Source organism: Oryza sativa, chromosome 5, assembly GCF_034140825.1.
Source record: "Oryza sativa Japonica Group chromosome 5, ASM3414082v1".
Classification (NCBI taxonomy): domain Eukaryota; kingdom Viridiplantae; phylum Streptophyta; class Magnoliopsida; order Poales; family Poaceae; genus Oryza; species Oryza sativa.
The window spans coordinates 9,122,523-9,140,020 of NC_089039.1; the positions used below are offsets into that span (position 1 = coordinate 9,122,523).

A 17,498-nucleotide genomic window follows, 5' to 3' on the forward strand; every position below is an offset into this window, starting at 1 on the left:
GATTGCCATGCATTCATCTATTATCTTGTGGCAATTTACATGCATTTTTACTACCCAATGTTTGGCACATGTATATTCTTGCAAATCATTTATGTGCAAATTGTTCAAATTATAGGGTGTACTCCTCATTTCTTTTCATTAGACAAGTGCATGCTTCTATCAAGTAATTCAAATGCTTGCATGCACATATTTAGGGGGAGCATGTCCTATGTTTTGTATTTTTGAGACTAACTTCTTGTTAAGTGTATTTTATGTTTAGTCTCATGGGAAGTGAAACATTCTCAAATGTATGCTATTTACAAGTGGTAATTCAATTACCTTTTCATCTTATATTTTACCTAGCTACCTTTCATAATATAGATTAAATTCCCTTGCTTGATTTAAATGTCAAATAGTGCACATAAATTTGCCTTCCACAGTATGTGTGCATTACTTTTGGGAGAATTTAATTTATATTATGAGTTTCACGAATAAGTGATCCAATTTTCCTCCACATCTAAAGGATCATTATTTGTGAAACTCTTGTGCTTTTGGTGCTTTCTCTTTTCTATTGATTCAAATAGAGAAAAGAGAAAATGATGGATCAAGGGGAGATTGATTTATGATAACCAAAGGAATGGATAACGAAGGATGAGATTGGTTAAGTACCATCATCTTGAGATGTGAGGTTTATGAAAGTGTGCTTTACAATTCTAGTCCTTAAATTTATTTCTTTTGGTGATATTTGCCTCCTTGACCCAAAATATAGTGTAAACTACTCCCCTATTCTCATTTGAGTAAAGTGCATATGTATGCATTAAATTTATCCTTATATGCACACCTTGAGGGGAAATTTATTCTATACCTTGGAAGACTAATGGTTTAAATTGAGTTTATCCTTTTAGTCTCATGTCGGAAGTGGACGACTCCTAAGGTAGATTTCATTATTGCTTCTATGAATTTTCTTTGCAACCTTGATTTCATAATATAGGATGGATTCTTGTGTTCCTTCATTTCTTTTGTGAAAGTGCATAAGATTTCTTTTCACTCTTTGGTATGCACGTATTTAGAAGGAGTTCATCCTATGTTGTGATGTTTCATAAGTCTTGATATGTCTCTTCATCATCACTACTTATTGGGTTTTGGCTTATGAGACATTTCTTTCGGGCATACATGACTTGTCTATAGCATCATATGCCCAACATACTTTTTGCCCTCCTTTAAGTGAGTTTTGGGAGATGCATTAAAGATAAAATATTTTTTTTTTGGAATCATGCTTTTGTGCCTTGCTCCAAATTAAGCGAGTTTAACTAATCAATGTATTTGCTATATGTGCATATGGGTTCTTACCAATTGTGACTATTATCTAGGTCTATCTCTTTTGATTGGTATTCTTCTATCAATTGGTGTGGTTCATATGCACAAAACCAAAAAGAGCTTGATTTGGATTGGTGTTTCTTTGGACTCCAACTCTTTCTATTGGAATTTCGATGAGTTCAATTGCTTTATTCGGTGTTGGTGCACATGTTTTTCTTGTATATCTTCTTGTGTGTACCTCGAGGCTATTTGTACTTTGCTATTTTGAAACTAACGCTTTTGATAGAGTTTCATCTTGTTGTAGCCTCTTTGGAACACCAAAGGTATGTTAAACCTTTTCTCCTTCAAGTGTATAGGACTTGTGTAGTTCTTATATACTTGATATGATTTCTTTTTCTTTATGCTCCCACCCAAACATTCAATCTTTTGGTGTTTGATGCCAAAGGGGGAGAAGTATAAAGAGAGATAGATAGAGGGGAAAGTGTATACTCGTTTCATATGTTGATGAAACCAACCCTCTAGTATATGTTTCATGCTCATGGTAACATATACTAGAGTATTCTCTTTAAATTCCTATTTTGTGGTAGTGTTGTCATCAATCACCAAAAAGGGGGAGATTGAAAGATCTATGCACTAGAATTGCCTTGTAAGGGGAGATTGGAATATCTATGATCCTAAGAGTGCGGTGATTGTTTTGGTGATTAATGACAACCCATTGTTGGAACTAACTATTTCCATGAGTTGGTGAGATTAGGTTAAGTTCCGGCATCAAGTTAAAAGATTGAAGCTAGAAGATGGACATTATACCTTGATGAGGAGCAAGTGAAGACATTGATGATGCGGGGTATGAAATGGCTATCTATGGCAAACCGGTGAAGAGAAAGCAAGGCTCGGCTAGAAGATGGACATTGTCACAACCAGATTTTTGTTTTAGGATTTATAAATTATCTAATAAATTATTAATAGAATTTATATTAAATGTTCATTAATTTACAAGTGAAGTTAAATGTGGGAAATAAAATTTCCTAAATTTAAAGCATGGATGGATTTAATTTTTATTAAATTCTCCATGATTAATTATACTCTCTGAAATTTTCTCGGATTTTTCGGAGCTCAATTCCTAAATGATACAAAGAACAGTTCAGTAATTATTTAATCATTAATGATCTAATTATAATTATGTTAAGTGCTTTTCTTGTTTAAAAATCCTTAATTTATAAATTGTTGTCTAAAAGGGAATTATTAGAAATGATTTTAAAAGCCTAGAAGAGAAGATCTAATTTTAATTTGTTAAATCTCAATATAAAAGTAGGCTAGATAAAATTTTGTTAAATACTTCTCTTGTTTCTATAGTTCCTAGATTTTTCTGGGATTTATTTGAGCCAAGGAAGTATTTTTAATAAATGGAATTGCATTTCATGAATAATTTAAAGGGAAAAAGGTTTTTAAAAGTCCCTTTTGGTTTTGGGCCAAAAGCCGGCCCAAACCGCTCTCTCTCTCCCTCAGCCCAAGTCGGCCCAAGCCGAGCCGCCCGCGCGCGCGCGTGCGACCGCCGCTGACAGGTAGGTCCCACCCGTCAGTCGTCGTCTTCCTCTCGCTGAAACCCTAGCCGAGCTGCGCCGCCGCCGCCATTCCAAATCCGGTCGTCCCTTTCCGTTTCCGGTGAAATTGATTGAGGGGAAAGGATCCCCGTGATCCACTCTACCTTTTCCCTTTTGGAAACATCGTCTAAATCGCTTTGGAAATCGCCGGATTTGAGTTCGATTCGGATCGATTTCTCTCCTCCGAACCCTAAACCTTCCTTCCCGTCGCCGGTCGCCGTGGGCCTTCGCTGCCGCTCCCTACCCCCTATAAATTGACCCCCGAGCTCCCCTCTACCCGCCGCCACCCTCGCCTTAGTCTCTCGTAGCCGGTAGAGCTCTAGCGCCGTGCCGCCTCGCGCCGCCGTCGTCGCCGCCGCTCCAGCCGTGCGCCGGCGTCGCTCCAGTCGTCATCGTCGCTCGGGGAGGTCACCGCCGTGGTCGCCGTCGCGTCGCCGTCCTCGTCCGCCTTTTCGCCGTCACTGTCAGCCGCCGGAGCATCGTCGCCGCCGTTGACCCGATCGTCGCCGCCACTCTTCCTCGTCGCCGTCGTCGTCCGTTGATCTTCCGCCGTCGTTTTGGTCACCGGTGAGTTCGCCGTGCCGTCCGCTACGCGTAGGTGTCCTCCGTTTGCGCCGCCGCGCCATCGTTCGCCGGCGAGCACGCGAGGCCGAGCCGTCGCCGGTGATGACGTCATCGCCGACGTCATCGTTGCCGTCCGCCGTGGTCCGGTCGTGGACCAATGGATCTTGGCCATCCCTTTTGGATGGATGAATCTCGGTCGTTCGTTTTCGTGAACCGTCGCCATGCACCCGGTCCTCCGCAAACCCTAGCCGATGACGCAATAATTCCCTTTTCCTTTTTAAAAATAATTCATTATTTCGTCATAATTCAATTAAAATCCATAAAAATGCTTTAATCCGGTTTAATCTTTAAAAATTCATAACTAATTCTTTGTAACTCAGTTTAATGTGGTTCAAGTTGCAAAAGTTGTATAAAATAAAGATCTACATATTAAAATTATCCATAAATTGAATTAAATTTATTTAATCCTTTTTAAATAGGCTTTAATTAGATTTAATCTTGTAAAATTCGTAATAAATTCATATGAAGTCCGAATGAGGCCGTTCAAGTCTCATAATTCATCTAAAATTATGATCTACATGTTTGTTTACTTTTTATGTATTGTCTATTTGGTTTTTATTAGTCTTTTTCCTCGTTTTGTGTGTTAGCTTGTCGTTTCCGTCGTTTCGAAGGTTCGTGAGTGCGCTGGAAGTGTTAAGAAGATTAATTGAAGACCCTTTATTGCAAGGCAAGTCACACAGATCCCAAACACAGTTCCTTTGAGCATGTTGATCCTATATTTAAATTCTCTATTTATTTCAACTGTGCATTTATTTTCGAATGTCACTGGGTGGTGTGAATCTATTCCTTTGTTATGGCCTGTTTGCATTGATTACTCTATTCCTTGATACCTTGGGATATTATAATTTGACTAGTTGAGCTTTATATATATTGGTTCAGCTAGATGTTAGACATAATTGCTTAGCCATGCTTAGAAACATTAGCACACAATTGGGATAACTAATGTTTCACTATTACTTAATGATGGATATTTAATGATAGCTCATGATGGTCAATCGTGATTGGTTAATTAATTAATGTGCCAACTAAAACTTGATAATGGTGGGTTGTGAGCACATGGTTTTGATGGTCGTGCTCATGACAATTAAGGACCGGTTCACGATTTTCGGTTGTGAAACATTAACCGTGCCAACCACAAGCCATAATGGGCAACGGCTGGACACTTTGTATAACAAGACTCATTGCGGAGCACCAGACTGAGAAGTGGCGAAAATAAGCCCACGGGGGTCGCTGGGGAGTCCATGCCTTGTTTATAAGGGGGTGACTATGATCCGGGAACGGTGCACTGCTTTGAGTTGAGTTATGCGAGGGGTCTTGTCACAATCACTCAACATGGTGACGTGTCTGCGCGGACACGGTAACATGCTGGTGGGTTGTGTCTTGTGGGTACAGTGGTACACCTCTGGCCAGAATAAAACTATTCGAATAGCCGTGCCCGCGGTCATGGGCGGGTCTAACAATGTCTTTCGTGATTAGTCTCACACTTCTCACCATAATAAATGATGCTATAACTGGTAATAATTTAATTTAGCTCCTGGTTTGGAATGGTATATTCCTGGTTTGGAGATAGATCTGTGCAGCCGGGTATGGTTATTCAGGATGGTTGGGCCTGTGCAGCATGGGTGTGCTGTTCAGTGTTGATTAATATTGATGATTAATTACTCTACTGTTTTACAATTCTCAAATGTTTGCTAAATTCTGCTTTTGCAAATGAGCCCTATATTATGCCATCCTTTGGTATCCTTGTGCACTTGCATATTGCTGTGTGGCTTGCTGAGTATGTCATATGCTCACCTTGCAATAATCAATCAAACCTCAGTTGAAGACAAGTTGCGAAGGAGAAGACGTTTGGCTTATACCCCAGTTGAGCTACCTGTGGGAGTGGAGCCGGAGCTTCGCTAGACCGTAATTCCGCTGCAGTTTTCTTTTCTTTTGTAAGTATGTAACATTATTATATTGATGAATCTGTATATTAAATTGTTAGTTTGTGTACCTCGGCTGATTCCTGCACGAGGATTTAATGCACAAATAAGTTCGGAAATTGCTATTGAATTTCTGGGCGTGACAGACATTATACCTTAATGAGGAGTAAGTGAAGGCATTGATGATGCGGAGTATGAAGTGACTATTTATGGCAAAACGGTGAAGGGCAAGCAAGGCTCGGCTACAATAGACCATGCGTGGGGTGAAGGGCAAGCAAGAGGCTTGGCGCCGATGGACCGAATCCGGTGGTGAAGGGCGAGTGAAGGCTTTGTCATGATGGTCATGATGGACCATGTGAGGCCATTTGAAGCTATGAGTAATCCGTATCAATTATAAGAAGACCGCAAGATGGAATGCCGAGGATCAAGAGGATGTGGTTCTTCGATGAACATCAAGTCAAAATCCAAAGTGGGCATTGATCAAAGCAAAGGTATAATTGATTTGGGACTAATATGCTTAATGAGTGTAGGTGAGAATAGTCCCAATAGCAAAATGGTGTTGACGTTGACAACCCTCAAGGTGAAGCAAGAAGATGACATTCTTAGTGGTGTATTAGTCCCAAGTTGCTTAGGAGTGGGCTAGGATGCTTGGAGACCCCCCAAAACAAAACGGCAAGAAGACTTGGAGCCGAGTAAGACTAGTTTACCTTTTCGCTTTGAGTTTAGGAAAAACCTTACTATTAAGAGGGGTTCAAAGTATGGTTCTGAGATAACACAAGTGCTCTTAGTGGTGTCCAAGTATTGAAATATTTTTAGGAGCTGTTTATGAAAATGGCTCTACTCGGGACAGAGAGTCCCACCCGAAGGTTCTGTCCGGAACTTCCTGGCGCCGAGGTGAGGTTGAAAATTTTCCTAAGTGCTGCCCGGAAGTTCCTGGCACTTTTACCCGGAACCTCCTGGCAGGTTTCCAGTTCAAACTTGTGAGTAACAGCTAGATGACATCACCTAGCCATTATATATATGGATCTCGTCCCCACGTCACCCTTTGGCCATTCCACTTTAGTTCTTGTGTTCCCTAGCTTGTTCTAGCCTCTCCCAATGTGATTTTGCTTCCTCCACCCAAATCTTGTGTATTTCTTGAGTGAGAGAGTGATTTTGAGGGTGGTGGTGAGGATTGGAGAAGGTTTTAAAGGCTAGGATGACTTGAGCACTTGGGGTATCTCGTTGGGCTGTTATTTGGAGCTTGTTACTCTTGGAGGGTGACCTCCTAGATGGTTAGGTGTCGCCCGCGAGTTTCCAACAAGGTTGTGGATTGACCCGGGCAAGTTTGTGAGGGCGTTATTCCACCTCCGAAAGGAAACGGAATACACGGTAAGTGAATTCCGAGCTGAGGTTTAGGATGTCGTCTTGGTAGAGCAGGCCTCACTTGTGGTGTTCTCTTGGTGTTCAAGTTGGGGATCTTAGTGGTCACTTGAAACCAAAGAGAAGTACCTAGGGGTGTTGGCTTGAATACCGGAGACCTCTTCCTAGGCCTTTGCTTGGTAAGGCAAGGGGTTAATTAAGACCCGGCTCTTTGGAGCTCCTCAACGGAGACGTAGGATTCTCGGTGGAGAATCCGAACTTCGGAAAACAAATCTTTTGTCTCCTCTCACTCTCTTTATCTTTGTGATTGTGATGCTTATCTCCTTATTTGCCTAGTTGTGCTATCATGTCTCCCATTGTACGATCACTTGTGATATCTTGTGTATTTTCATGTGTATTACTCTTGTTTGAGATATGTTGTACCTCTCTATGGTTTAGGCTTCCTTGTAATTTAATTTACTTGTTGTGAGGTGCTTGAAATAGCAATTCACAACTGCCCGGAAGTTCCTAGGAAGAACTCCGGAAGTTCCGGGCAGCTTTCTCTGCTTGTGAGAAAAAGTTGCCAGGAAGTTCCGGACCTTTTGCCAGGAAGTTCCGGGCCCTGATTTTAACCGCTGCGATTTGAAGTAAATTTTAGGAACGCCTATTCACCACCCCCCCTCTAGGCGACATCAAGGCCCTTTCAAGACACCAGTTCCATATTCCTGTCTGAACAACTAATCAATGACTAGCGATAATATAACAATGGAGACATATAGTAAAATAATCTGAACAAAATATTTTGCAAATTCAAGGCAAATAACTTGAATTTTAACAAAGCAGACACATTTTTTAAACTTATGTTCATATGGGAACAGTGTATAAAAAAATAAAACTATGTGTCTTATTTAATAGCAAGTCATCTGGCATGGAACTTAAATAGATAATGTGTAGGCAACTACAAAATGGATATGCAACAGAATTTATAGATGAAACTATGCATGTAAACATAGCTTAAGGTTACCTTGTATGCAGCATTCACAAATTCCATCATTGCTGAAATTGCAATGTTAAATCTTATTTCTTGAATTTCCTCTGTGACCTATAAAACCTAGAATAGTACATTATAGTAAGGAGTGGCATGAATCACCAATCACATCAGCACAACTACATGAAAAACATTTATCACTGCATAATCATGTTTAGCAGTAAGGAGACCCTGAGAATTGGCTGATGATACAATCTTGAAATAGTTAGTACATAGGCAAAACTTTTCACAAGATAACTGATAGGGGCACAGTTGCGAAGTACCATTACAAATAATCCATCTCAATATTGGAAGCATAAAAGATTCAAAAATAATTGAAATGGTGGCACATGCCGTAAAATTAATTAATAAAATTTATATTCCCCAAGTGCATGGCATGTATAGGAATTATGTGCCTGGAACTTGGTAGAACTGTTCAAATTTCCAAACCAGACTGCTAGTAAACCTAAAATTTTGAATGGCTTTCATTCAGAGTGAATTAGTGAAAAGATGTTATTTGGTCATGCTATCAACTGTGACCTACTCTTGCAATGCATTTGTGAAGAACTCGGAGCTAATACAAGGTTGGTTCTTTATCGGTAACCGTAGTTCTAACTCCATATGATCCATCTAGTGTGAAACTAAAGCATTTCTTTTTTGACTACTGCAGGAAAAAACAAACAATGGAGATACCCTAATACTCCCTCCGTCCACCTAAGATTGAAGGCGATATTCCATAGTAGAACTATTTGTCCAGATTTTCTGTTCTATGAAATATCACATCCGATTCTAGATACACTTATATTGGGACGAAGAAAGTATTTTTGAATAAGATGAGTGGAGCTATGCACGCCCTAATGTCTATAAGCAAGACCAGTGGGGTTGTGCAATTGAGGTAGGTTGCATCTTGGCTTAGCTGTTCACGAGAAACTACCCCCAGTCGAGATTGGCCACGCCTTGATTTGAGTTGATGGCGTCTTCAGGGGTAAGAGCCAAAGATCCACACTGGGGATGGCCTAAGGGGGAGTTTTGATGGTCACCATATTTTGCCACAACTTTGATAAGCTACTTTGATCAACTTATCCTAGTGCTACTTTGATCAGCTTATCCTAGTGTTTATTTGGCTGCCATCTTTTTTCTGCGCTATCTTTTTCTTTTGTGTCCCCACCTGTCATATATACATATCTTTGCCAATACTTGCCTAACTTGTGGCCAAAGATTTTTTAGCCACACAAATTGTGTCATGCCACACCTTAGCTATAAAAAGTTTGATAAACAAAAACAAGCATCCAAATAGCCCTAACTCATGCCGTGTTTGGAATGATATATTGCTATAGTCTAATTAGCCACACATAAAACGAGACGGATAATTAGTGTATAATTAAATTGAATATTAACAATTATAATTTTGAAAATAAATAATTTGTTTCTTAACAAAATTTTATAGAGTAAACAATAAAAACGTGTTAGGAAAAAACAAGGATTTTTCATTTCAAGGTGCTAAAAAAAACTTAGGGGATATACACGTGGCAAACAATAGGGAAAAAAGATACTATCTGTCTAGACTATCCAGATGTCACCGAGAGCAAAAGAAAAACACAACCCTCTTGTTGTCTAGCAAACGATGGCCTACTGGTGGCGGCAGTGTTGGGCTCTGGTGCATCGGTGGCGCGAAAAACTATAGTGTACTCACTTTGCCTCAAACTATAACACAATATTAGATGGAATGGGATTAAAGTTTTGGAACGCGGTAATTTCCACACCCTGCCAAGCAAATATTTTGTCCAAAATTTTCATTTTTTTCAAATATTTGTGAATTTGGTAACAATTTATTCAAAATTCAATAAAATGTGTCAAAATTTCATTAAAAAAATCGTTCGAAATATCCGAAATTTCAGAATTTCAACACCCACAGAAATTTTGGTGCCTTCCAAAAGTGCAAACCCTGGATGGGATATACCTTAGTTTTATTATGAATTTAAAAAAAGCATGTATCCAGATTAATAGTATTAAGATATATTTAATCTAGTCTTAGGTTGTTATATTTTAGAATATAGGGGTTATCAAACTTGATGTCGACACAAAGATATTGCTGATCCGCATGCATCGAGCTCTGTGGCAGCACCTTGGAAGCAGGAAGCATGGGATGATAAGGAGTGGACGACGGGAGATCGGTTCACTGTGTTGTCCCTGCCGGGCGACGTACGTCGGCCACAGCTACACCGACCCACACCTGATATGATCAGACAGACGAAGCTCGAAGGAGCGCCGCCATCATTTCTCTTGTGGACAGCCCTGATCACCCCCTTGTTTCATCCGCAAGACCGCAACACTGGATTCTCTAACCGCGTGGACGTGGATGTAGTATGGTCGATTATTGCTACTGGTACATGTGAAATTTATCGCTGGTGCGCGTCATCCCTGTCCACACACCCATCCCTGCAGCAAGAATTTTTTGGTGGTACATGTGAAAATTATTGCTGGTCCGCGTCATGACGCCTTCTAAGAGCAAGTATAATAGTAGGCTATAAGCCGGCTAAATGCTGAGGTGGAGGAGAGAAGATAGAAGAGAAAGGAGAAGCGGACTGTAACTTACAACCGGCTTGGACACAATAACCAAGAAACTCTGTGAGAAAGACAAGTGGACCCTATATTAATTGTAAAGAACTAACTATTATATGAGTAAACTGAGAGAAGGCTAAAAAAACCTTATAGCCAACAGATCGGTTGTAATATTAGCCTTGCTCTAATGTTTGAGCTCGTCGGGCGGCATTTACTGCCTCGAGCTCCACTCTGCTTTGCTCTCCTCCCTGTCGCACCTGTCTTACCTTGCCAACATCGCGACTTCCGATGACTGGTGATGCACAAAGGAGGAGGCGTATGTGGTGCACCGAAGTCACATTGGCTCAAGGCGGCAGCTCCTCGGTGGCCATGGCATGCGAAAAGGCAGAGGGAGAATGTACCAGCAGGAGAGAGAGAAGGGGAAGAAGATGATGACATGTGGGATTTGGCCATTTTTGAGATTGAGAAATGGACACGTTAGAGGTTATGTACACATGATGCTACGTGTCAGATGAGCATCATATAGGATGAAACCACCGTTTAAACCGTTGGGATGAAAAATAAACCCAGGTTTGATTCTTAAATGAGTTTATGTATCTAGCTTTACAGTTGAGAGAGTTTAATCAGACATCAGGCTTCGGCTATAGATGAGGGAGGGAGGCAAAATGGTCGTTTTCCTTGGTATGATATCCATGGCCGAGCTATCTCCAGTAGACCTCAAGATCCAATATAACAAAGCATTTTGCATGAATATCATACAAACTTCATTTTGAACCGTGGAGTGCACATGGATTTCGTGCTGTGTGAGTGAGTAAAACAATGAGCCTCGGCTCAATTTTTCTTTTCCGAATGTCTTATAAACACCACCTATGCAAGCAAACACTAGTGTTTGTACACATTAAATTAAACCACTGAGATATATTCGAAGGAATTCCTAACCTTCTGCCACAAATAATAGAGGTTTTTCTTTTCTTTTGCATATATTACCTACCAGTAACAATAGATTGGCACCTGGTTGCTGATGCATCATAACCAGGAGACACTAAATTCTGTTACCATCAGCAAGCTAATACTGACCTTGCAAAAAAAGAAGCAAGCTAATACTGAATTGTTTGCTAGCTGAAACAATGTGATCACAGGTATCTGACGAGAGAGAAGATGCCTGAATAAGACGCACACGGTATATTCAACAACTAGGCCTCCTCTTTTTCATGTGAAAAGATGAGCGGATTGTCCTGCAACTAACACAACATATAGTCTTGATGATAGTAACACGCTTGACTGAACTGGGTCACTTTTTACTGCAATGTCCTCAATGTGCTTACCAGCAAAGCCTCCACAAAAATAGAAACATAAAACAGTTCCAGTTTGTCCGAAAAATAAGACTGTACGGTAAACTGCGAGGGCCAAAACACTCAACTTCTCCAAGTTTTCCAAAACGAGAAGCCTCCTATTCATTAGAACGCATGCCAGTTGGTTTCTATGAAACCTGAATCAGACAGAAGATTAGGATTCATCTCAATAATTATACGAAGAGAACGACAACTGGTATATAAAGGAACAATTACGGTGTTCAACATAAATGCAAGTATATAGGAAACTATGACAGTCCATATGTAGTCCTTTTTTACTCATGAAAATTGAAAAGGTAGTGTTGTACTATGTTTTGTTCTTGTCCTCATTCAGCAGAATATGACGCAACAAATTATTTTTTTTAATATTCATGTCTTGATTCGGCAGAAGATTACACCCATGATCCCTTCTCTAAAATACTAAGCTTCATTTCAGGCTTGACAAGTGATAATACTTTAGGACTAAAGAATGATAGTGGTTCATCATGATGACAATGCTAGGCATCCTTTAAGCTCTTAGTACTTGTGTTTGTGTGCACCTAATAATGTCTGCTTGTTCACACACACAAGCCAACAGAAATACCATACTCCCCTATAACCGCTTTGTATTTTCATTAAAGCAATGAACATGATATTATTATTACTATCTATCAATTATTGGTCCCAGGAAAAATATCAGAACAGGATCACTCATGAAAAAACAGAAAGCTCTTATAATTAGTCGCCCATAATATTATACGAGACAAAGACAATAAATTGTGATGATTTGTTTGATGAAACTAAATCAAGATTACTTCGTTGGTGTTTTATTGGCCTGATTTGGAGTATGTTAGTAAGTCATGCAATGCTGTTCAAGAAAAAAAAGCTATAATTTGCACACTGATGCAAGGTCAAGATCAAGAGTAGAACATGATCATGATAATTTTTAGTGTAGTAGTATACCACTACCCTAAAGACAGCAGAAGACACAACAGTTGCTCATCTATTATTCTCATATTCGTTCTCTCGAAAGCACAGGACTGCGTTTCATTTCATTAAGGAGAACGGAAGTTAAAATATTGACAAGAACAGGGGAGCAAAAGAAAACTCCAAAGAACCCCCCTCCCCCTCCCCCGACACACACACACACATCATCATCATCCAAAGGCATAATTGCCCAGGTTAAGGGGTGCGTTCAGATGTCAAGGTTTGGAACACACTCCCTTCACACGGAAAACGAGATAGTTCATTAGGACATGATTAATTAAGTATTAGCTAAAAAAACTTGAAAGTGGATTATTATGATTTTTTAAAACAACTTTCCTATAGAAAACTTTAAAAAAAACACACCGTTTAGCAGTTTGGGTTGTGCGCGTGGAAAACAAGGAAGGAGAAGTTAGGAAGGTGGACAATCGAACACAGCCTAAGTCACCTAAACAGGAACTCATGGAGCGCAGATGTTCCAGCTAAACACCACAAGCCACATTCATTATCTACCATATTATAAACTGGCCTCTCATGATTCAGAGTAAACACTTCAAAAAATGAGGACACTTCGTCCATGTTCTTGAGTCTTGACAATGGTTATGTGCCATCAGAACTGAATTATCCTACTAAAAATGAGTGTACTAGAAGCAATTAAGTGAAGTCTAAAGAAGAAGTGAATTTTCTTGGTTAATTAAAACAAGGAAACAGAAATGATGGTATTGTACTATGTGCATGTTCCCTTTTTTTCTTAAAGCGCACTGCATTATTGATTTTCTGTATACTGTTTCGTTAGTTCGACAGAAATTAGCGACATGATCACTTTTCAAGAAACACTAAGCAATATGTTATATAGACAATAACAAGACTATAGGCTTTATTTAGGTTTTACTACAGAATAAGTGTTACTGGACCAATGCAAACTCTGTATCTACTATTGAGTAATAACTACCATCTGGCAACTATAGTCTATAGATCTTTTGAACCATATTCCTGTTTCCATTTCTTTAAGTGGACTGTGTTTATTTTCTGTATACCATTCCTCTATTGCAGCAAAACCTTGTTAAGGAATACAAAACCATAGACAATAACTTCAGGTGTAACATGACGACAGACTTTATTTCGATATACTACTAAATAATTTTTACTGGGCCAGCGCAAACTTTATATAGATATCAGCATCTGGCAAATACAAATATGTTCAGATGATGGAAAGTCAACTCATTAAAATTTGGTAATACATACTCCTACGACATGGCAGAATAGCATCATTGGTTGGCATAAAACAGACATAGCAATTTAATAAACAGGCTTTCATTGTCAGCAACAAATTAACGCCTGATAATTAATTGTTAACATGGTTTCCTTAACACAGTATATGAGGGAATAGACGATGAATTAAACAACAGTAGCAAAGGAAAGCATACAGTAACAGAATCTTCTTCACCTCAATTCTTCTTGTCCCTGTCTACACGAACCAATATGTCTGATAAGGTCTTGCTTTTGGCATCACCCTTGTTGCTCGCAGATGTTCCTTCAATTGAAGGACATGAACAATTATACAGCAAGAACAAAAGTAGAAGCTCACATTTTCATACATTGCATGAAATAGCTGAACTGCCAAAGGCAAACTGAGGCATCGAGAGTATGGCATTCGCATGTCAAATATACTTGAAAGAGACCACGACACCACACTTCTATTCTGAATTTTAGTTTTTCAGGAAATATTCTGAAATTTGTTCATGTTTACACTGCTAATATATATTCACGTGCTATGGGTAAGCGCCTTGGTGTCTTAGGACAATCATTCACCAAGGCCTAACCATGTACCTGAATTACAAACAGCTACTCCCTCCGTTTCACAATGTAAGACTTTCTAGCATTGTCCATATACATATAGATGTTAATGAATCTAAACACATACATATGTCTAGATTCATTAACATCTAAATGAATGTGAGCAATACTAGAAAGTCTTACATTGTGAAACAGAGGAAGTAGCAAATTATCCCACCACTAAGAGTTTGAGGTTTGTATTTTGTAAACGCTAATCATAAGAAGTGGTCCATCTGCTATTCACAAGCTGCCTATAACCATGCAATTATTTTAGAGAACATGGAAAAATATAAAAGTTGCTATGGATCTAACAATTCTAGCATCCTTACCCACACATATCACAAAAGCATCATCTTAAACAAAACATGAACGCGTGAAAGATGATTACCAGCAGCGGGGATTTTGCTTGATGCAAGCCACGGTGGGAGCACACATGATTTAAGGATAGAGGTGATAAACCAGGGTGAGCCTTCACCTTCTTCTATCGGCGAAGACCCAAGCACCTTCCCCATCTCCATGTCTACAGAAAGAACATGTTTGCCAACGATGACACAAATGACGCTCGAGTTTAGTGGGTCAATGACGGCAATTCGCGGGGTGTCCTCTGGTCCTCCTCCCTTCACCTCGCAGATTCGACCAAGCGCCACACGGTGCTCCAGCGTCCAGCTGCCGCCATCGTCGTCAAGCGCGAAGGAGCTGAGCACGAAAGGATCCTTGTCGGACACCTCGACATAGCGCAGCCTCCCCTCACTGACCCCCACGCGCCGATGAATACTCTGCACTTCTACTAGTAGATCTTCGCTGGGCATTGGCCACACACTGCCCCTCGGGAGCTCGACGAAGTGGAGCTCCGGCCGGTCGCTGAACGGGTCGGCGGAGATGACGCCCCATGTCAGATCGACCCACCACAGCCGTCCGGCGAACGCCACCGCCTCGGTGTCGATGTCCAGCCGCCGCACAAGCGGGAGCGGGGACGGCAAGCCGTCAATCTTGTCCCACTTCCCGGTTCGCGAGAGGAACCGCCACATGTGGAAGGTCCCGCTGTTGCTGTGCTCCCGGAGCATGGCGACGGCGTAGCTGTCGGGCGGCCCATGGCCGGCGGCGGAGCGGGTGAGGAGGCCGGTGTGGCGCCAGAAGAAGGTCTTCTTGGTGCCGTCGATGTCCGGGAGGCGGAACAGCTCGCCGGTGATGGGGTTGCAGACGAAGCGCGTGAGGTCCTGATCCTGCGGGTTGAGGCCGTCGAGGTCGAGCTCGCCTTCCCGAGTAGGGGTAGCGCCGGCGGCGAAGGCCTTGGAGACGACGGAGAGCGGGGCGTGGGAGTCCACGTAGGCGAAGAGGAGGAGGCCGTCGCCGCTCGTGGCGTAGATCACGGCGCTCAGCAACCCCACGACGTCGATGCCGGTGCCGGGTTTGGGGCCGGGCCGCCGGTCGACGAGGTGGTCAGGCAGGAGGAGGTAGGAGGAACACGGTGGCTCGGCGAGAAGAAGGGACGCGCGCGGCGACGGAGTTCTGGCCTCCGTCGCGTGGTGGATGCTGTGGATCATCACCCACCCAGGATGGCGCGAGGCGTCGGCGTCGGCCGCGGCGGCGGAAAGGGCGCGCCGAACGGGCGCGGCGGCGGCGGCCGCGGCAGAGAGGGCGCGCCGGACAGGCGCGGACGCGGAAGCAGCGGCGGAGAGCGCGCGGCGGAGCGGGAGTTGCATCCTGCGCCGGTGGAGCCGTGGAGGAGGCCGGCGAACTGCGAAAGCGAGAGAGAAAGGGACCCGCGTGGCGTCGAGGAGAAGCCGAGGAGGAGGTGCTGGTTCACGGTGGACCAGGTTCACGGAGGTGAGCTCAGACTCTGACAGCGGCAGAGGGGAGCCGCGCGAGCGTGGACCTGTTCCACCGAGCGCCCGGTGTTCTGCAGCAGGGGGTCGTGACACTGACACCCGGTGTACGTGGACTAGGTGCACCTATTCAGTTTTGTACTTGCTTTGCCGTGTTGTTGTAGCTTCTCTTCTTTTGGGTCCACATGTCAGGCGAAAGGCCGTATTGAGAGTTTGAAACTCGGAGGGGAAAAGTGCTCTTACTGGTTTTCCCGCCAAAATTCTACGCTATGTGGGCCGACAGATGGGCCCAAGCTATGGGCTATCGATCAACTAAACCTCAAGGCCCAGTTATGACCATCCTTTTGCACCCCCAGCACGTAAGACCGAATTATTAACCAAAATTTCTCCTTCAATTTGAACCGTGACATTGAGTTTGTGCTGTGTGCAGGGTTTACGATTCCGACATGCCCTTCCGTTTCGGGCACTGGCGGAATTCGAAATTTCGCGAAATCTGGTGGAAAACCGGTAAATTTCAAACAAATTTCATAAACCAAAATTTGAATACAAATTCTCTGAGTTTGCTGACAAGTTCTCGAAAACCGGTCGGTTTTAGCGAAATTCCGATCAAAATCATCGAAATGACCAGTAATATGTAATTTGGACCAACTACTAGCTGGGCCTAGTACATACAATTTGGCCCATATAAGTGTTTTCCTTTTTTTTTAATTCTTTATTCTTTTCTTTCCTGATGTAAGTTTCAGTAAATAAAACACAATACATCATTTTTTTTGAATATTTATATCCCAATAGGTTCTATGAATATCATAGTATTTATAAGATTTTATTTGTTTTTTCTTTTTTTATCAATTCAAATTTGAATTTGGATGAAACTCCTCGAAATCTCAGACGGTTTCTACTTTCGAGCCTCGTCAGAATATCGAAATTTCACGAAATTCGATCGGATTTCGTCGGAATCGTAAACCCTGGCTGTGTGAGTGAAAAATAACAGGCCGGCTCAATTTCTCTTCCAAACCAGACAAAATATACACCACCTATGCAAGCAAAACAATTGTGTTTGCACACAGAGACATGTTCAAATGAATTTCGAATTCCTAACCATCCGCCTCAAATAATAGAGACTTTTTCATACTATCTTCCTACAAGAG

General features: G+C 41.8%; 1 protein-coding gene across 2 annotated transcripts; it reads right to left on the bottom strand.

Annotated features, from left to right (window-relative positions):
• Positions 1-11,261: 11,261 nt before the first annotated feature.
• On the bottom strand, positions 11,262-16,271 carry LOC112939025 (uncharacterized). Of its 2 annotated transcripts, XM_026025606.2 has the most exons (3): positions 14,913-16,271; positions 14,136-14,222; positions 11,262-11,862 (listed from the first exon to the last, which is right to left on the bottom strand). In XM_026025606.2, exons 1-2 carry the CDS (start codon positions 16,225-16,227, stop codon positions 14,137-14,139), a joined length of 1,401 nt encoding a protein of 466 aa, XP_025881391.1. In that variant the 5' UTR covers positions 16,228-16,271; the 3' UTR covers positions 11,262-11,862; position 14,136. The 2 variants fall into 2 exon arrangements, with proteins under 2 accessions (XP_025881391.1, XP_066166943.1); XM_066310846.1 differs by lacking the exon at positions 11,262-11,862 and having other exon boundaries at positions 13,965-14,222.
• Between the last annotated feature and the right edge of the window lie 1,227 nt (positions 16,272-17,498).